This window comes from Moschus berezovskii, chromosome 13 (assembly GCF_049115385.1).
Source record: "Moschus berezovskii isolate FMDL1 chromosome 13, NW_MosBer_1.0, whole genome shotgun sequence".
In the NCBI taxonomy this organism is placed as follows: domain Eukaryota; kingdom Metazoa; phylum Chordata; class Mammalia; order Artiodactyla; family Moschidae; genus Moschus; species Moschus berezovskii.
In genome coordinates this window covers 11,859,034-11,880,441 of record NC_142472.1, presented here as the reverse complement: position 1 = coordinate 11,880,441, position 21,408 = coordinate 11,859,034, and the positions used below count along the sequence as shown (strand labels likewise).

General features: G+C 45.2%; 1 protein-coding gene across 2 annotated transcripts in view; it reads left to right on the top strand.

The window, feature by feature from the left end:
- The window catches only part of FARP1 (FERM, ARH/RhoGEF and pleckstrin domain protein 1), a 323,140-nt gene that overhangs the window by 268,960 nt on the left and 32,772 nt on the right, over positions 1–21,408 (top strand). For both annotated transcript variants that reach the window (XM_055426586.2, XM_055426585.2), the window contains exons 13-16: positions 601–853; positions 15,557–15,744; positions 16,960–17,049; positions 18,075–18,208. In XM_055426586.2, the coding sequence (XP_055282561.2) occupies positions 601–853; positions 15,557–15,744; positions 16,960–17,049; positions 18,075–18,208 (665 nt within the window). The remainder of the gene's footprint in view (positions 1–600; positions 854–15,556; positions 15,745–16,959; positions 17,050–18,074; positions 18,209–21,408) is intronic.

Below are 21,408 nucleotides of genomic sequence, written 5' to 3'. Positions count from 1 at the left end.
CGTTTGCCCCGGAGCTGGTCTCTGGATGTGCTCTCAGGGTTTTCTCTACTGGAGAATAAGAGCTTTGTTGGGGAAGAACACGAAGGCGATTTCATTGTGTGACTCCAAAGAGAGCTGTGACCAGCTCATTCCTGCCCTTGGGCATCAAAACAAAGACGGTTTCTGTCATTTGTCTGAAATCGTGTCAACTCGCTTTCAGGGGCCCTGGGCAGGTGCCTTTTCCTCTGCTCCTCGCCCCCACAGCACCTCGGGAAGCCCCCTGTGGGCGGGAAGGGCGCTCCTGTTCCAAAGAAAACTCGGGAGACCCTGGGTTCTAGAATGGCGAGGCCCTGCCCCACTTGGGCTGCTGGGGACCCTGAAAGAACGTTCTGGTACCTAGTGAGACACCCTTGGGAGGGCCTGCTTAGTGCCAGGACGCTTTGTTCCAGGACCGGAGGGCAGGCTTTCCAAGCACTCCCGGGCCACTTGATGCGCAAGGCTCTGCTGTTGAGTTAGACGCCGCGTCTTGCTCTCTCTCTGTGCGGGGGTCTGACGGCTCCCTTTTCTATCTCCCCCCATCCCTTTCTCTTACCCCCTACCCCACCCCGCTTCTTCCCCCAGGCTCAGCAGAGTGTCAGCCTGACCCTCGGAGAAGGCTCTGAACCCCCGGGCGGCCAGAGCTGCCCGCAGGGCGGGGACCTGACCGCGGCGTCGGCCGAGGACGCTGAGCAGCAGCGCGGCCCCGGCCCGTCCAGGAGCCCGGCCGCCAGCGCGAAGGCAGACGGGGCCAGCGGGGCGGCGGCGGCGGAAGACGAGGAGCTCGTTAAGGACAGGCCCCAGCAGAGTAGGCCGCGGCCCCCGCAGCCAAGCACAGGTCCAGCATCCGAGGCTGCCCGAGGCAGCAGCGCGTCCATTCCTTTCATTGACTGCAGTGACGTAGACAGTGAATCCGACCTGCTCAGGGAGCACGCGTCCCGGTCCCAAACAAATGACAACTATGAGGCTGACGTGACCAGTGGCGTTTATCTGCCGTCCAGGGATGATGAGAGGCGAATAGAGGCTAGGCCCCGGGCTGCCCCTCACCCTGCCAAGTCCTCCCGGCCCCCTTCCAGAGAATTCCTTGACGATGACTCAGCAGACCTCAGCTTCGAGCTGAGTGGGAGCCCCAGACTCCCACGGCACAGCTCTCTGATAGACGAGATGTTCAGAGGTGCAGGCGGTCACAGTCCCCTGGCCACTCCCTTATCTCCCAGCAGCAGGAGTTCAAGTCCAAGTCTGAGCTGGGACAGGACCGGGTCTCAAGGCTATGTTTCCGAGAACACGCATGACCGCAGAGGGAGAGGTGTGGGAGGAGAGAGTTTCCCAAGCCAGGAGCCCCATTATGAAAATGGTTCCCCTGGCTCACAAAGGCCATACTTAAGGAATCTGAGATATAACAAGTCAGAGACAGATCCACTCATTCTTAGCCAGGTAGCCTCAACCCCGGAGGCAATGGATATGCCTGCTGGCCTTGGAAAGGGAAGCCTGGCTGGTTCAGGAGGTAGAGTGCTAGCTAATGGTACACCTCTCATGGGTCCAACCTCAAGGATGGCGCGGTCAGCGGGTACCACTGGCAAGGCACCTCTGCAAATGACCGAGGGCTCCACCTGCAGTGGGAGTGAATCCAGCGATTCAGACTCTGAAATGGTGAACCCTCTGAGCCAGCCCCTGGTGTTTGGCAATCCAGCGGTGCTGAGCTCCCCCTCCAGGGTGAGGACAAAGAAATCCTTGGGTGGCCTGCCTCTGAACCAGGAGAGAGAGGAGGACGAATGAGGAGACAAGAGGGCCAGTCCTCAAAGGCCGGGAACCTGGTGTCACGAGTTCAGGGTTTCCCTGGAGAGGATGAGTCCTAGCGGCTTGTTAATTTGTAATTGACATTTGTCACAGGGAGTTTTGGGCAGACGGGTTTGGATAGGCCATGCCTTACTTCTCAAATCTTTCATACTAACAGAACTTCACGTATCATGACAAGTTTCTCTGGTCATACCAAGAGCTTGTTTCTCTTGCTGGTTGAAGGCAAGGAAGAAATACTATTATGAATCTGATCCTGTGTATAGTGTGTCGTATTTACATGGAAATTTTCTACGTATGTTCAATCATTTACACAGATCATCCTCCCATTTGGTTGAGTATTGGGACTAAAGTGTCGCTGAGGTCCCAAGAAAGGTGCAGGCTTTACATTGAACCCCTTCTTTAAAAGGAGGACTGCTTTGTTATGCCTCATAAAGTGAGGAATTAACAAAATTCAAGGCCTAGTGTAAATTGGTTGCTTGTTGAGATGAAGCGTGGTTGAAATCTTAGTGAAGACTAATGAGTATTTAAATCGGAAGCATGTGGAATTCTTTCTCTTCTTTGCAGACTTCCTATGAAATGATATAAATCCTCGTGAACTATAATTGGCATGGGATTGCTGGTTTGGTTTGGGTTTGCTTTCGTGAGTCAAATGGTAGTGCTGCTTGAAGAAGCTGTAACTGGCTGTCAGAACCTCTTGGTGAAGCACAGAGATGCTTTGGAGTGATGATGCCGGAGAAAGTAAGATCTTGAAGGATACATGCTATTGCCACCAAGAAGTTAGCAAAGTCAGTGCCTGCCTTTGAATGGTGCACTCTGCTGAGAACTGCTTCCCAGTTTCGTGGCCTTTGGTTGATTTTTATGCATATTCTTAACATTCACACTCTCAGGAACAGGGTGTTCTCCCCAGATCAGTGACTTCGGGCTGTTTCTCTGTGCAGGAAAAAAGAAAGTGGAAGTAGTGAGAGGTTTGGGTTTCTTTTTAAATTGTCCCACCTATACTAGTGCCTTCCACCCAGTATTCCTGCATTTCTGATGGAAGGTGGTTTGAACTTACATTGCTTCTCGGCCTTAGCGGCACTTTGGAATCACCTGAGACATTTTAAAAATGGTTGCTGCCTAAGCCCTGACCCTAGAAATTGAGATATAACTGGCCTGGAGTGCCTCTTGGGCTCCCCAGATGGCTCTGCTAGGCAGCCAGGGTCATTTCTCGGCCAGATTCTATTGCCTTCTAGAACCTAGTGGAATGTGATGAAAGTGTTAGCTGAAATGTTGGCTTGCTTGCCAAATAAGAAAAGCATTACGAATGAAAGGTTTTTTGGTATTTTGGTACTTCGCCTGCTCTTTGGTACTTTTTAGTCTTTGGTACTTTTTTTTTTTTTAAGATAAATTGTAGAATAAAAATTTTAGATCCTAAGTAACTACAAAACTATTAGAAAGAGTTGTAACCGTGATCCATCCCTGGGGTGCCGCCTTGCCAGTGGCCTTATAAAAACTCATCATGTGGCTTTGTCATGAGGAAGAGCTAACTAAGCGTGTTTAGGAAACTGAGTAGAATTTGGCAGCAGCGTTGAACAAGCAAAAATATTGACAGACCCTGTGGTTCATACGTGACTGTCCACATGAATGTCAAGACGTTGGTTTTAAAGATTCTGAAAACTTAATCCATTTTTATATGCACTTTGGCTTTATCTTCCTAGTCATTTGATTCAGTGCATGATTGATGAATCAAATTGATTACTAGATAGCTTGAAAGATGTTCATTGAAGTAGTCTCTTCATGTCTTGCTTTAGATTTACATATTTAACAGAGTCGCAGAATTTTAAAACCAGGAGGGACCTTAGAGATCACCTAGATTAAACTTCCATTTATTGTTGAGAAACCTTGTTCTGATGAAGGTAAGAGATTTCATGCTGTTCTATAGCTTTTGCATGACAAAGCTCAAACCAGAGCCTTGGCCTCTAGTCTTCAGCGTTTTACTCTCTGTGGCATCCTAATGCACTCAGAACTTTTGGATTCAGTATTTTATTTTTTGACATTCTTGTGTGGATTAATAATTGAAATCATGGAGACCAGGAATCATGTAGGCTTAGGTTGTTAAGAGTCCATACTAGGTAAGATGACCTTTTGCTTTTTATTTTGTGGGATTTTTTCAGTTTATAGTCCAATTTTGCTTTTCCTATTTTGATCTTAGAAAAATATGTCAACTTGCTATATAAAAAGTAGTCAAATGTGAGTTAAACAGAGTCACATTTGGAATCTGTGGTTTATTTGTGAAGGTGGTTTGCCCAAATGAGTTTTGTTTTCACATCTAATCATATAACAGTCTGATCATGAAATATGGAGGAGCGAAAGGTATGAACTTAGCCAGCTTAGAATGTGAATCGTCAGATGTAAATCCCAAAGCAAAACATATTCCAGTAATTATTTTGTTTTGCTTTTGCCTGAAGAAGTGGGTTTTTATCTAAAGTGTTTTCAAAAGCAAGTGATCAACAGTGGTGTACGCAGTTCTAAATTGACAAGATTTTCCATTTTTAGGGGCAGTGGTAGAGTTTTTCTCAGGTTGGTTTTGTACCAGCCAAGCAACTCAGTTTCTGCTGCTCAGCCAGTCTTTGTGAGAGTGGCAATTTTGCTGCGGTTCACGGTGCTTACAGGAAAAGAGGGGCGCGGGCGAGGAGGCGGTATAGTTTGTTCAAAACCCATGGGTTCTGAAGTGCTCAGAATATTCACTCATTGCCTCTGGGAGAGCTTGCCTGCACTGCTTGGGGAGTCAACCTAAGCGTTCTGTGAGCCAGGCGGTAGAGCCAGTTCAGAGGTGAGGTTGTCCAGGAAAGCCAACAGCCTCCACCCTCCCACCTTCCATGTTCCCTGCCTGTAGCAAGACTGGTCCCCAAGCCCTTCCCTGGCCTTTGCAATCTCCATGTGTGGTCTGAGGAGGGCCGACAGGTCCATGAAGTTGAACCAAGTGCAGGAAGGTCAGAGATGGGCCTGAGTATAAACAGAACGGGCAGCAGAGATGAGAGACCCCTGAATTCTTTCAGATTTCCAAAGGGTTTCCCAAGACCTGTCTGCCAGTTTTTCTAAGGCAGTAGCTAGTGGAGGAGGGGGTTGCCTGCATCAGCAAGGAAGCCAGGTCTTCACGTCGTGGCTGCTGTATGCAATAATGTCTTCTTGAACTGAACTGAAGGCCTTGGATGGAAAACAAGCCAGATATAGAAGCAGAAATGTTCAAGCCACTCAGGGCTATTCCATGGCCTCCCTGCGTTAATATCTTTCCCTTGGTAATATTTCAAAATATGTAAATTATAGACCCTTTTGTGGTAGATACTTTGTTGTTGCTCGTTCAGGGCAAGATAAAAATGCAAGAAATTTTTGTAGCGTAAAGAAATGCACTTAATGAGTAGCAGAACTCAACAACCGGTTGCCCCAGCTCCTTTACCGTCATCTGTATGCCATTGACGACATTTTATTAGACAGGCATTTAATTAAAGAACGTCTGTGGGCCAGATTCTTCCCCACATATGTGACTCATATTTGGAAAATTCTCACGGATTTATCTCACCAAGTTGTACTGCTGTGGCCCGCACTTACAATGTGAATAATTCCCACTTGAGTCTTCAGAACCGCTTTGAAGGTTCAAACCAAGCAATGTTGTTTTTCTTTTTTGCAAAACCAAAATATAACATGAGCCTCTTGAAATTTACACCAAGTGTACGAAACCCAGCCTGTCCACAATTGAATCAGAAACCCCACTTGCATCTTAGCTCTCGAATCAGTTTGACTGTGTTGTCAAGCAGTTAAAAGAAGAAACAAAATATTAAGATGCCATTTTAAATTTTGTTAAAACTGGTGAACATGCATATCAGCTTCCCTTTTTCATATCTTTAACCGGTGTTCCTATGTTTTTAATCAACTTTATCCACCTAAAATTGCTGTTCCCTGCTTCAGCACAGTATGTTGTTGTTTAGTCTCTCAGTCGTGTCCGACTCTTTGTGACCCCATGGGCTGCAGCACGCCAGGCTTCCCTGTCCTTCATTATCTCCCACGGTTTGCTCACACTCATGTCCATTGAGTTGGTGATACCATCCAACCATCTCATCCTCTGTCACTGCCTTCCCGTCTTGCCCTCAACCTTTCCCAGCATCAGGGTCTTTTCCATTAAGTTGGCTCTTCACATCAGGAGGCCAAAGTATTGGAGCTTCAGCATCAGCCCTTCCAATGAATATTCTTGGGTTTGGTGCAATTGAAGGCATTAGTGAGTAATTGGACTACAGATAGGCCCAGCCTTAAATTAAGAACCTTGGGATCCCCCTCCTCATTAGGTTTGAGTTTATTTACTTCTGTTTTGATCACTCTTCTTTGTCTGAGTCCTTATTTTTATTAACCAGAATTTAAAGAGCTCTCTGATTTGCTTCCCCAAGAAAGGCTCTTTTGTTCTCCATCTTCTCCTTTGTACTGTATAAACATCCATCCTTTGAAGAGCTTAATGGCAACCCACTCCAGTACTCTTGCCTGGAAAATTCCATGGACAGAGGATCCTGGTAGGCTGCAGTCCATGGGGTTGTAAAGAGTCGAACACAACTGAGCAACTTCACTTTCACTTTCACGCATTGGAGAAGGAAATGGCAACCCACTCCAGTGTTCTTGCCTGGAGAATCCCAGGCTCAGTGGAGCCTGGTGGGCTGCTGTCTGTGGGGTCGCACAGAGTTGGACACGACTGAAGCGACTTAGCAGTAGCAGCAATGACTCTAAGGCTGGCCTTCCTGTAGTTTCACGGGGATGAAGCTCCAGTTAACTTTAGAAGAACAACATGGATTTGAATAATGCAGGTCCACTTACGCTTGGATATTTTTTCAGTAGTAAATAATACAGCACTACCCAATCCAAAGTTGGTTGAATCCACAGATGCGGAAGTATGAATATATAACACAGAGGACCGATTCCAAGTTACATGTGAATTTTCTACTGTTCAGAGGGTCTGCACCCCTGACCCCTGCAGCACTGTCCAAGGGTCAACTCTCTTGCTGCAGATTCTACAAATCAAACTGCAGAAGAATCTTTCAGCGCAACCTCTTCAATAGAATTCATTTCAGTTGCTCAGTCATGTCTAACTCTTTGCTACCTCATGAATCGCAGCACGCCAGGCCTCCCTGTCCATCACCAACTCCCAGAGTCTACTCAAACTCATGTCCATCGAGTCGGTGATGCCATCCAGCCATCTCATTCTCTGTCATCCCCTTCTCCTCCTGTCCCCAATCCCTCCCAGCATCAGTGTCTTTTCAAATGAGTCAACTCTTCTCATGAGGTGGCCAAAGTATTGGCGTTTCAGCTTTAGCATCAGTCCTTCCAATGAACTCCCAGGACTGATCTTCAGGATGGACTGGTTGGACCTCCTTGCAGTCCAAGGGACTCTCAAGAGTCTTCTCCAACACCACAGTTCAAAAATATCAATTCTTTGGCGCTCAGCTTTCTTCACAGTCCAACTCTCACATCCATACATGACCACTGGAAAAACCATAACCTTGACTAGATAAGTTTCTTTTAAACCTGGAAGAGGTGGACATTTCAAAATAAACCATTGCTAATAGCTCTCAGATGAGTTTTATAGTCAGCCATGTTAGCCAAGGTCATAAGACTGTATGGAAAGAAAGGTACTAGTGGATGAGCTTCTACGAGAAGGAAGTGATTAAAGAACTTGACTCTGGCGACATTTATTTAAAGAATTCACTGGTGCTGTGTTTTCCTTGTTAGTCTAATTCCATCTGTTTCTGTTAAGTGAAATGTAATACAGGGAAATCGGGTCTCTAGTGTACACTGTGTATACCTCTAAAGCCTGTTGCTGATTTTTAAATTGAAGCCATGACTTTTGGATCAAAATAAGCATGCCACTTAATGTGGCAGCCTTCTTAAAAATAAATAATCATCATCATGAAAAGCAAAAATACCCATGATGATTTGGCCTAGTATTGTAGACATCAAAGATCAAAAGTGGCCTGATTTCCACCTGTTTGGACACATACTTGGAAAAGGACTATTACTATTTCCTGGGAAACTTAGTGATTTTGAGTATTTCCTCTATGAATGGAAGTTGCAAATGCTGATTTATATGTCATAGATATATCTGAGAGGAGGTGAGTTGAGTGTTGTGGAAACAAAAAAAGGTCTTGCTTCATAAAATTCACCACACATCACTCCAGAAAACATAGACGAACCCTCCAGCATAGGGAAATTTTTTATTATTTTCCAATGAAAGCAGTTAAAACCCTGGTGGAACCAGTGGTAGAATGAGAAAATCTTCTTTTCCTAAAAGCTTTAAAAATCAAAGAGACCCTGATTTGTTCAGGATCGTTTCCGTGTGGATGGACTGAACGATGCAGACATCACAGCTTAGCCTTGCAAACAGTGTTTGGCAGCCTTTTTGGCCTCTGGTGTTTGGTTTTAACTTCCGGTAGAAGACAGCTCCTTGGCATCTTGGTGTGGGTGCTAGATCAGGTTACCCTGATATGTCTTGGGGTGGTTTTACATTTGAAAGTAGGGAGGATTAAAATCTCATAGCAGTTGACATGGGTTATCTGATCTAAGGGTGTAGTTGAGAGCCGGTGTGGAAGGTTAGCTAGCTCCTAGGCAGATACTGTTGATGTAACCATGGAAATGGTCCTAGGAATTGCGTGAGCTTGCTGCTAGGGGCCAAGTGCAAAGACTTCAGGCTATTGAAGAGTAGAAATCACTGCCGAATGCAACTGCTGCTGCTGCGTCACTTCAGTCATGTCCGACTCTGTGTGACCCCATAGAAGCCCACCAGGTTCCTCCGTCCCTGGGATTCTCCAGGCAAGAACACTGGAGTGGGTTGCCATTTCCTTGCAACATAAACCAGGAATAGTAAGGAGATAGCGAGGATCTGTGTGTGTGTGTGATTGTGTGTGTGTGGTAAAAAAGCATCAAACAGGAATTAACTACATTTGAGTAAGAGGTGGAGGTGTTAGTTTGAGAGTTTGGAAGGAATGCTTTTGCTTTATTATAAACTGGGTTTGTTGACTGCCTCTCAAATAGGAAACAGTAGAAGGGATCATTTTGAAACCTGTGATGGGCCTGTCATTTTCACAGATGACCTTTCTGGCTCATGAAACTAGGCCAACAATTGCTTTTTCCTGGGCCTGGAAGTTCCTTTGTAAGAAAGAAAGCATTTGTCACTCTTCCCACAGTGGTTTATAGAAAGATCAAAGATAGGCCTTCCCTAGTTGAGGACACACCCCTGCTGCCATCTACACTCGTACCTGAATGGCCAGTGGATTCAGTCCCTTGCCCTCTCCTCCTTTCTGCCTGGAAAGTTGCCATGAAAACCTAACTAACCCCATCTCACAAGCTTGGCCTTTATTATTAACCCAGTTCCCTTCTGTTTTCTCTGTGTGCATATTTAATTTATTAAAAACTTCTAATACTCTAAATTAATTTTACAATAGACAAGGCTGGGGACTTCATTCTCATTTTTGTCATTTGTTTAATCCAGTTGAGAAAACATTTTTCTGTCGTGCCATGGTATGCCCTGGATGGTCAGCATGTACCTACCTAAAAGAAAGCTTTTTTTTTTTTCCCCCAACGTTCTGTCTTTATCCTCAGAGCATGGTGTACCTTCTGTTCCCTGCATTGTTGGAGCACTGTCTGATGCTTTTTTTTTTTTTTTTTAACATGACTGAATACCAATTTGTACTTGGAATACCTGTTTCTTCTAGAATACAGTGATCCTGCTCACTAAACAACAAGCTTTACCACGGAGACATCCTGAGTGGTCTTGCTCGGTGGTACCATATTTCATTAAAGGTGGGGAAATAGAAGATGAACGGACTTCGTTTTCCTGACTTCATCTTCTCCGAGCCTGCATTTCATACTGGGTGGGGGTGTGGGTTGCCTTCGCAGGTGAGCAGGATCTCTGTAGTGGGGGGGCACGACAGGGCTCATGGAAACAGAGAGCATCTGTGAAGGAGCTTACATGGGGGAGCTCAGACAGCTAGCCAAAGGATTGGCTTCCTGTTGTTCAATGGGAACATCTATTCCGATAGGCTTCCCAAGTGGTGCTAGTGATAAAGAATCCACCTGAGTGCAGGAGACTCAAGAGACATGGATTCGATCCCTGGGTCTGGAATATTCCTTGGAGGAGGAAATACTTCACTCCACTATTCTTGCCTGGAAAAGAATCTCATGGACAGAGGAGCCTGGTGGACTACCATCCACGTGGTCTCAGAGTCGAACACGACTGAGCAGCTAAGCACACACACACATCTCTATTCCAATGGGAATAGCAAACATTATGTAGCTTATAAGAGTTTAGTTGTGTGTTTTGTTAAGGAGCTGGGTAGGTAGAAATGTAGAGAGAACTTTATCTGGCTCCGCCCTAGTTGGCTCCTTGTGGCCAATGAGCTGTTTGAGTAATAGTTTGCTGTCTGCCCAGAATGTAGGCTCTCACAGATACTGTCTGGTTCCATCTTCTCACCACGGCTGAGCACAGTATCTCATTAAAGCATGGGTTTATTCCATTGGGATGGTAGCTGGTTTCTCCAGTAACAGTGAACTCGGTGATTCTTTAAGTAGGGAAGGCCAAACTCATGTCATGGTTTATGCACGGGATTAATAGCTCTTGTCAATCTCAACTGAAAGAGGGTTTTACTTGACCTAACAGATATCTCGCTGTGAAAACTGTCAATTGTAACTGTTCTTTCCTCTGATGGCTGACGCTTTGTTCTGTACGAGATGGTGTTTTTCACTGGTTCAAAACACCCTGTATCCCACCCCAGACACTGCGACTCCTGCCACCGCCATATTCTCCCATTAGAGGCATTTTTCTTTAACTTGCATCGCTGTTGCTTTTCTGAATTGCTTCATGATGAACAGTAACGCTGATGTTTGGCTGCTTGTAAAACTTTTCTTCAAGGAACTTGGTCTAAGAAGCACGTACATTTCCCACAACAACCTAGGCTGTTAAGAAGAAGGCAACCCTTCTATGATTGGTAATCCTGTAATCTGGTTTTTCTTATGGAATCTTGTAATTTCAATGAAAAACTGTCAGCCCTTTTTTACCCCTCACATATTCCATTGGGGTGGGATCCAGCTTCATTATCAGACTAGAATGAATCATGCTTGTTCTGGAAACTAGCCATGAATCAATACAATACTGACCTTTTTTTTTTTTTTAAATAGCTTTCAAATGCAGCCATCTCCAGAGAGTTTGTCTTCTCTTTTAGAGGGAGATTGTGGATTTAGAAAGAGCCTTTTTAAAAATAAATGAAAACCTGCATCTGTAATGTATTTTCTACATGTGCCTTTGAAGCACGTTGTGGGTACATAGAGATACAATCTCCTATATTTTAGAACCAAATAACAGAAAACAAGTAATGATGGAAGAATGACATTTAGAAGCTTGCCAAATGTGTAACTCTGGGGGAAATACTGAGGAACCTGCATGGAAAGAGGACTTGAGAAAGCCATCAACGGTCTTGTTTTCATCAGGATTCTCAATCTCAGATATTTTCGTATTTCACAAACCTGTGGATTACTGTTTTTAAAGTTGTCAGGTTTTCTGATTCGCTCCTTAACAGGAAAAATAATACTTATCTAATTAAAAGCAAGGATTCCCAATTTATTGGCTAATTTAAAACAGGGGAGGTAGAACTAGGTGTTCGAAATGCCCTTTTTTATGACTTGAAAAACAGAAAATTCTCTTTTCCCGGGCTTGTGTGAGTTGGCTCTTAAGCCTTAAATAGAGTTGGAGGAAGAGATGGTTATCCAGTGGCTTGTGCATAGTCCCAGAAGGGGAAAGAGGGTGCGAGTTTGGCTCGTTGATCATAAACTATGTTCCTGCTGTTTATGTGCCTCTGCCGGAGAGTTGGTGGAGAGACGCCCAGTGTGGGTGAGGCTGCAAACCCAGCTTCCCCGTGTGCAGCCAGAGAGAAGAATTACAAATGTATTTTACATTAAAGTGATAAGCCATTTTCCAGGCTGGATGATAAACTGGAATCCATAAATATCATAGTGCTAATTTGAAGTTCCATAATGGTCCATGCCGTGAGAATGTGTACATGTAAAAGGATTTTTAAAAGCAATTACCAGAAATGCTTCCCGCAAGAGTAACATTGGTGAAGGTATGTTTAGTCCTTGGGAGTGACATAAATTCATCCCGCTGGATACAGCTGAAGGGTGTGTGGGGGGGTGTCAGGAAGTTATTTGGTACAGGTAAGGGACCTGAAGGTTATAAACCAGAAATATAACTGAATGCTAAAAACAGGCAGGGCGATTTCTAAAAATAGGGAAAAACATTTTTTTTTTAAGCCTCAAAAGCGTCCAGATTTTCAAGGTATAACAGATCTTTTTCTAATCTCTTCATACTTCTTTCTACCCATTGCCTTAATAACCAGGTGCTTTTCTTAGGTGACACCCCCCCCCCCCAGTTATTTACCTAGAGCTCCTTGCTGAAAGAAGTTCCTTTGTGTCAGTGAAGGAGGTGTATAACATTGTGTCAAGGAGGAAAATGATACAGTTCCCGGGCATTAATATGTTCACCGGGTAGCAGTGAATGCCAGTTGCCACTTCTCCTCAGCATGCAGGGCTGTGCCTTCAAGGCAGGTGACAGACGGTGTGATGAGAGCTGCAGAAATCTGGCAAATTCATTTTATCTAACACCCCCATGTTTGCTTGCCATTTTTGTTTTTTTGTAAAATGGACTACTTCAGTGAAAATTGGTTACATGTAGCTGTGATAACCGTGAGATCAGACATTGACGTTTGGGTCACAGGTCCTCACACTGGACCAAGGGCAGGCCCCTTGTGGACATCAGTTTGTACAGACCCTTGCCACACAATGGCTCATAGTTGAGAGAGAATTTTAATTACTCATCAAGCTGCCAAATTCTACTAATTACTGCCGTCCACATATTCCACTGGCTGCTGAATGGTAAATGAGCCTACCTGCTTGTGTTTGCAACCCTGTCATCCTTGAATTTGCAGAGCCTTGAGTTTCTCTTGCAAGGGGAGGAAAGAGGCTATTCTCCATGGATGTGGCTCAGATTGGTAAAATCCAGCTTCAGAGTTTTGGATCCTTCCCCTCCTTAGCATTGCTGATAGATTTCTAGAACAGGCTGCTTGGTATTTATTGACTTATTGGTCTTGCTGTCATCGCCTTGGCTTTCTTGGGCCCCATGATCAGACACAAAACCAGCTGAAGTAACCTCTCTGGAAATGGACTTTGTCTACTATAATTTGGTCCTCCTGCAGAGCTGTGTATTGCACATGTAATGTTGGTGATACACACATCTTTAGGCCACATGATAAGTGAAGACATAGCTGAACCCAGGGCTCTAGGACTCTAGAATTCCCCGACTACCTGGAAACACGGTTGCCATCAGGTTCTCTCTCAGTGCCCCACTTTCTGATTCCTGTCTCCAGTGTGGTCCAGCGGGGAGTCTTCTAGATGGCGATCTTCTCTGCCATGTGTCCTGCCTTCTTGGCAGTGTGGCACCTCTCCAAGAGCCCTCGCCTGTTAGATCATCCCTCCGGCCCACTAGGTCTACCAAACCGAAGCATCCCCGGGGGAATTCACAAGGGCAACAACAGCTTTCGACGTTGGAGGGTGGACGTGGTTGCATTCGAGTGTGTTCACCCTTCTCTCCCTCGCGACGTGGCAGCTGGTTTTTGATCTGCTGCTGGATGCGGTCCAAGGCTTCCTTGATACTATCTCCCCACCCACACTCCTCGTCCATGCTAGCCTTCTAACTGCTTTTTGTTCTTGGCTCCAACTCTTTCAATGACGAGGCAAGTGCTTTTTCTGTCCGCGTCACTGCAGATTCAAGGCCCGGCACGGTCTCCCTTAAACTGCCTCGCCTGGTCTCACGCACTGTGAGAACTGAAGGTAAGCCCCCACGTTGTGCCAGATGTGAACAAACAAAAAGTGACTCTCCAGCAGCGACTCACAAATGCATGAAATGTTTCGATCTCCAGACAGACTGCCAGAATTTCTCTTTTTCTAATTCCTCTTTGTAGTGATAACATTTTTTTGTGTGATTCTTTTCTTTTTTCTTAAGAGAGTAGCATAGTACCTTGAATCAATTGCAGTTACGATTGTTGTCACTATTTCTATTTGACAAGTTCAAATTCTCTCAAAATTATTGTATTCAGTTGTGCACTAGTGTCAATAAAATTGACATTTGTGAAGCAATTTCTGGCCTTTTTCTCCGGGTTTTCCTGGGTCTGGTGGTGTGAGAGGGGCTACTGGGTCTTTCTCTAACATCAGGACTTTGTTATAATGATGTTTATGAAAATGCACGGCATTGAAATGGAGGGGTTTTTTTTTTAAATGCAAACTTCTGGAATCTGCCTTCTGACATTTTCTAATCTTGTTCTTCAGGGATGGTTGTACTGACCAGTAGTCAGTGGGCAGGGTGTCTGCTTTCTGTTGTTTTTGCGGGTGTGGTGGCTTTTCTGCCCGTGTGTAGGTGACACAGCTAGCTGGGCGACCTGAGACTGGGTGGGGCCTGGTGGGGGGTTTCTGCATGGTTCATTCATACTGGGGTCACGTTCACGACCCAACTCCAGCAGCTCCATTCGAGGCGGACCTATCTTGTAATGTCCAAGCAAATCTGAATGAATCCAGAGAGACAGGATAGAGGTGAAAAAACTGGGGGAATTCCCAGAAAACTGCCCTTCCCTTCTCTCTCCGAGCTCCTTGATACTGGGCTGAGTAGCCGCAGCCATGAAACTGGATATAGGAAAGTAGAGAAAGCATTTACGTAGTTTTTCTCTATGATGGTAACTGACAGGGCTGCAGGCTACTTAAACTGTGTTCATCCTAATCCTAGTTTCCGTGAGTCTGCATGAGAATTATAGATCTGTTAGGCGGAAACATTTGAGTTTAGAAGTAGACTTTGAAACATCCCACTTGGTTTCAATAGGTTGAAGTACTGGTACTTGCAAAATGCTGTTGGCAAAGCGTTTTCATGTGCCTGTCATCTCATCTGGTTGACTCATAATGGGTAATTATACATTTTCCTATGATCTGGTATCGTTTTCAGAGCAATAACTAATTACCTGTCATTTTTTGACTCAAAAGGGGGAATTGTGATGATGTGATACCCTCCAGCTTTGCATTTTTGAATGATCACCTTTGCTATAATTGTGATACTAGTGTTTCTGTCCCAAACAGTGAGAGAGCCATGGAGTGCCATCACCAGGTATAACCAGCTTGCTTCTGTTCTTCGTAGAATGGGGAGGTAGCTGCTTTCCCTTTCTTTAGCTGTGACCCATTATTCCAAGACGTAGTCTGTCCTGGGTGTCCCAAGTCCTTTAGTCTTCTATTAGAATAGCGCTATTTTCTAGTCATTTTCCACACCTCCTTGTGATATAGACCCTGTGTCTTTCTCCAGTAATTCTTAAGACATTAAGGAAGTAGTTAGGAGATGAAGATGCTATTTGCAGATACACAATGCTTTTAAAACTATTGTAATTATGCTATACACAGAGTTCTCCAGCTTATCATTAATGACGTAACTGTGGTTCCACTGAATGGTATCTTAAGGATGAAGGTTGCTGCAACTTAGGGAAAAAGCAACTAGAAAGTCATGCAGGGCATTTTAAGTGGGCCGTACAGTAATATTGTAGTCTCAGCTTCTAAAGGTTTGAAAAGGTAAAAATTGTCAGTGGAGACTGGGTCCCAGAAGGAATTACTCTTTTTTTTTTTTTCTTTAATACTTCTCATCCCCAAACAGGCTCCCTGACTGGCAGCCCTCACCTTTCAGAGCTGTCCATCAACTCGCAGGGAGGAACTGCACCCACCAATGCCATCCTGTCACCCAACCTGAGCCCTGACACCAAGCAGGCCTCCCCCTTGGTCAGCCCCCTGCTGAACGACCAGGCAGGCCCACGGGCTGAGGATGAGGATGATGGCCGGAGAAAGGTATGAGGACTGGCAGGCGCTCACCTGTTGATTTTTTGGTTTTTTTAATTCCAGTAATTTGCTCATTGGTAAAGAATCCACCTGCTAACGCAGGAGACATGAGTTGATCCCTGGTTTGGGAAGATCCCTTGGAGAAGGAAACAGCAACCCACCCTAGTATACTTGGCCTGGGAAATCCCATGGACTGAGGAGCCCGGTGGACTGCAGTCCGTGGAGTCGCAGAGTCGGACACAACTTCGTGACAGAACAACAGTGATAAAGTAGAATCATACAGTGTCTGTGCCTTTGTGACTGGCTTTTTTCCTTGAGCATAAAATCGAGGTTTATGCATGTTGTAGCCTGCATCAGAATTTCCTTCTTTTTTAAGGCTGACTGGTCTTCCACTGTCTGGAGGTACCACATTTTGTGTATCCACCCACCCACTGATGGACAGTTGAGTTGTTTCCTCCATTTGGCTGTTTTGCCTAATGTTCTGGGAACACTGGTGACAAGTATCTGGCCTCATCTCTGCTTCATGTGTATCCCCAGAGGTGGAATGGGGTGGACTCCTGTAGGAAGCAAGCAGGATGGTACGGTCAACAGCAGGGGATTGGTTTCCTTTTACTGACTGTTTAAAGAGAAGCAGAACCAGTGGTAGACCTCTCTAAGGCAGTGCCACCTGCCCACCTAACAGAGGGACTCTGCCTGCTGTCACCCTGGCCCTTCAGATCAGCCACTTTCGTGTTCCCAGGAACAGCGTAACTTCTGCTTCCTAAAAACCAATACCACCAGCCCACGATGCCCAGGACAAAGGCTGCCCTGGATCTTTTTCATTCATTTCCTTGAAGGCTGCATCACTCTGATGCTATCCTAATTAATTAGATTTTCAGGCGCCCAGTTTTGAATGAACAGTCTTCAGTGGTAACTGACACACTCACTTGAGTTCTTTCACTGCCAGTAGGATTTACTTGGAAGGAAACATTCCTAGACAATTTTCTCATCATAGAAACCCGTTCTTTAGTTCCTCTCGCACAAAAAGGAGAATAAGAGTTTATGTAGCCTTGATGCCAACCAACCAAAGAGCGTAAGTTAGCAATGTGTCACTTTAGTTAGGACTTTCTTATAACTGGGACGTTAGCAATGTGTCACTTTAGTTAGGACTTCCTTATAACTGGGACTGTCTTAGAAACTGAGGCTCAAATTATCGTGTCTTTTTTCTTTTTGTGAATTTGGCAGAGATTCCCAACTGACAAAGCATACTTCATTGCTAAAGAGGCCTCCACCACTGAGAGAACGTATCTGAAGGATCTTGAAGTCATCACTTCGGTATGTGTGGCATTTCCCCTAAAGCGTTAAATTACATAATTTATCTTGACTCAGCTTTAGGAGACAAGCTGGATCTAATTAAATATCGGGTTCTCCGACTCCAGTTAAAAGGATTTTAGTCCTGAGTTGTAGAAATTAGGCAGTAATGGTATGTTTAATTTGGAATATGCCCTAAAAAGGTCTTATAATTGTGATTTTTTTAAGTGCAAAGGAAGGAAGTTCCTAAAGTGGAGAAATTTAATAGTAAACATTTCATTGTCTTCACTGATGCAGAACTTTGTGTGTTTTGCCTCACATTTTTCTTGAGAGAGACCTCAGAGGTGAAAGGGAAACCTCATTTTATCTCTGATAATAAATTGAGCCATGTCAGCAAAATCTGCCTCCAAGGCTGCCTTTTATCATTTTAATCCATCTTGTTCAGTCTTAGAAACAAATTCAAAGTGTGGTGGCAGATGTCTTTTATGACCCTGGATTCTGGAAAGGAGCAAGCCAGCTGCAGGTCAATTGGAATGGTCTGGTGTCTGCCTCTAGAGCAGGCGCTTAGCAGTCCTCGTGGGGCCCAGCCCAGCCTCAGCTCAGTGAGATGAGTGGTGCGTGTGCTGGCAGAGGCCTCACCTCTTTGGTTCAGCCACCTTCCTGCTCAGCGTTTCAACAAAGGAAGAGCGATGGAAGTTTCTTCTGGACTGAACTGAGGGCGTGCGGGGGCATAAATCAGGGGTGACCCAGGGAGTTGGCCATAATGGATGTTTTGATTTGAGTAGCTGCCCACTTCAGAGCTTTGTCCTGGCTTCAACAGTACTTGGTAACGAATTTCAGGAAGCGGTCAGCAGAAATGGTCCTTCTTACTCCATCTAATGAAAGGAGGGAAAACAGAAAAGCCTCAAAGCCCTTGATGCTCTTGAAATCCTACGAATGTGTCAGGAGAGCCCTTATGTCTGCAAGCGTGGCGGGCTGTCCTCCAAAGAGCTGCAGACCTTGGTTCTTCACCTCTACGCTTCTAAATGTGCCCTCGTTTTTATTCCCAGTGGTTTCAGAGCACAGTGGGCAAGGAGGACTCCATGCCCGAAACCTTGAAAAGTCTCATATTCCCGCATTTTGAACCTTTGCACAAATTTCATACAAATTTTCTCAAGGAGATTGAGCAGCGACTTGCCCTGTGGTGAGTACAATTCTCTGTGACAGTTCTGCCTTATCCCCACCACCCTCCTCTTTCTTTCTCTATTTCTCATTTTATTTTTATGTTGTTCCTTATAAGCGGTAGCTCCGAGCAAAGATAAAGCAAGAAGCTGGCTTCAGACAAGCCAAGCCTACAGTGATTTCCCAGTAAATCTGTATGTGTTAGATCTCATCCCCAATTCCCCCCACCTTTGGCTTGCAGTTCTTCAAAATGCATGTTTTCTGACGATAATGAAATGAAGCCCACAGAATATAGTAATGTCTTCTGGAAGGTTGATGACGATAAGAGTAGAGGCGGAAGAGGAACTTTCAGGGTGTTGGTAGCGTTTTACTGGTGCTTGCTTTATAGTCATTTAAGTATCATCCGGCTCATGCTGTTCTCTGTATTATATTTCACAGTGTTTATAAAGAGTGCTTTGAAAAATAGACCCCATAGGGACTTCCCTGGCAGTCTTTTAGTTAAGACTCCACACTTCTACTGCAGGGGGCAAGAGTCTGATCCTAGTTGGGGAACTAAGATCCCACCTGCTGTGTGGTATGGCAAAAAAAAAAATAGAACCCCATACCCCACACATGCATACATTTTTACCTTGATTCCCACTACTAAGAATTTATCTTAAGGATGCATTCTAATGTGTGAAATGACAAATGGCAATGATATCCATGACAGAATTAAAAGATTGGAACTGACCTAAATACTCAGGAAGAGCAGGCTGGATAAAAATATTGAGTCTGTTTTATTAAATACCATATAAAATATTAATCTCTGGATGCAAAAAATCAGGAGAAATCATCTGTACTGTAGAATACAAAGTCCCTTGGCCTAAAATGGAAACTTCTGCAGAAAGTTCTTATGGGTTTGTTTTTTTTTTAAGACATGTGACCACCTTGACAGTATATTAAAAAGCAGAGACATTACTTTGCCAACAAAGGTCCTTCTAGTCAAGGCTATGGTTTTTCCCGTGGTCACGTATGGATGTGAGAGTTGGACTGTGAAGAAAGCTGATCGCCGAAGAATCGATGCTTTTGAACTGTGGTGTTGGAGAAGACTCTTGAGAGTCCCTTATACTGCAAGGAGATCCAACCAGTCCATTCTGGAGGAGATCAATCCTGGATGTTCATTGGAGGGACTTATGCTAAAGCTGAAACTGCAATACTTTGGCCACCTCATGCGACGAGTTGACTCACTGGAAAAGACTCTGATGCTGGGAAAGGTTGGGGGCGGGAGGAGAAGGGGACGACGGAAAATGATATGGCTGGATGGCATCACTGACTCTGTGGACATGAGTTTGAGTGAACTCCGGGGGTTGGTGATGGACAAGGAGGCCTGGCGTGCTGTGATTCATGGGGTCGCGGAGAGTCGGACACGACTGAGCGACTGAACTGAACTGAACTGATAGACACATGAGGAATTGACTAGTAAACGTGCATTTGAAAAACGCCAGGATATAATAGCAGAAGCTTTCTATGTTTGGGGCAGAAATGGAACCTACTGTATACTGTGTCCATCCTCACTGCAGGGGAGAGTTTGGTTCAGGGTGTTCTCAGGGGTGTTTCAGTGACTGTAGGGCCTGCCAGAGACCTGGATGAGGTGGTCCCACCCTGGGGATTCCAAGTGGGGGATTTGGGCACTGGTTAACAGGCTCACAGAGCTACTCCCTGTACTGTGAAGCAACTGTGCTCAGATATCCAACTCGTATGTTTTTTATACCTGGAGAGAATTCAGTGCAGCTTTCTTTGCTGTGATAGAAGGAAGTCGAGGAGGCTTTACTCAGGTGCCCCAAGCAGGAGAGCTCAGCTTGGACTGAGAAAGAAGAGATAAAAATCAGCTCCACTGGAGATGACGGAAGACTGAAAATGCCAGTTTATACTCTTACTCTAGATTGGTGCTATGAATATAAGAGAAATACCACTTTTAGAAATTAAAAAAAAAAAATGTTCTGTAACATCTAACTCTCTGTTCCCAAAATTTACTGGGAAGCTTTCAGTTGTGTTCTGCCATGTTGCCTCCTCAAGTCATACAAAGTTGAGTGATGCTTTGGTAGTGGAGCTGAAGACATTCTAGCTCTGAAGAAACCAATCCAGCAGTTCATTTTCTGGCCAGTGAGATGCGTATTCATACAGTCTTCCTGTAAGCTCAGAGCATCTTGAGATGTGTCATACGGCAGTTTGGTCCACATAGCAGTTGATTTAAATAAGGTTGGGGAGGTCACACACAGGAGGTGTCTTCAGTTGACAGTGCCCTGGCAGCCCAGTGTGGCGGCTTCAGCTCACTCTTGCTGCCACTGGGCAGAACAGTCGTTTCCTCGGTTCTTGTCCCCTCAAGGGAAAGAATTCAGACAAGAGGCATAGAGCAGTTTTCAGCAGCAAGACTTTTATTAAGCAAAGTGAAAGTATGCTCCTGAGGAAACATGAGTGTGAGCTGTCTGGAAACCAGAAGCAGTCCCACAGTGGGGGGTGTGCGTGTGTGCTCAGTCGTATCTGACTGCGACCCCATGGACTGTAGCCCACCAGGTTCCTCTGTCCATGGGAATTCCTAGGCAAGAATGCTGGAGTGGGTTGCCATGCCCTCCTCCAGGGGATCTTCCCTCCCTAGGGATGGAACCCAGGTCTTCTGCACTGGCAGACAGGTTCTTTACCACTGCACCTCCTGAGAAGCCCACAATGGGGGTCGGGTTGGGTTTTTAGCTTTGTGGTCCCTCCCTGTGTCCTGCATCATTTGACTGACAAGTTGATTGACAGCTTTGGGTTATATATCTTGCCTCTTAGTGTGCAGGCGCCAGCCCGTAAGCACCCAAGTGAAGTCTGGGTGGGGAAGGGGAGCAAGCAAAAGCTATAATGCTCACTTATTATAATGACGGTGTCATGAACCCTGGGTTGCTGAGTCACTGCATGGGTCTTGGTATGCCTGCAGGAACCTATTCTGGCGCTTTGATCTCGCTTGGTCCTGACTGGGCTGGAAACTTGAAGGGTGTTCCTTGACCACAAGAGGAGGATCTCTGGGCATGTCCTGATTCCCAGTGTCCAGAGTGAGGAGGGAGGGATGACCCTGTCCAGGATGGAGGGGCAGGGATCGTCTCACTTGTAACTACTGACACTTCTCACTACCGACTCTGCCACCAGAGAACTTTGCCGAGCTGTATGAACCACATTTCATTTTAGAAGGACTGTCACGCTCTTGGA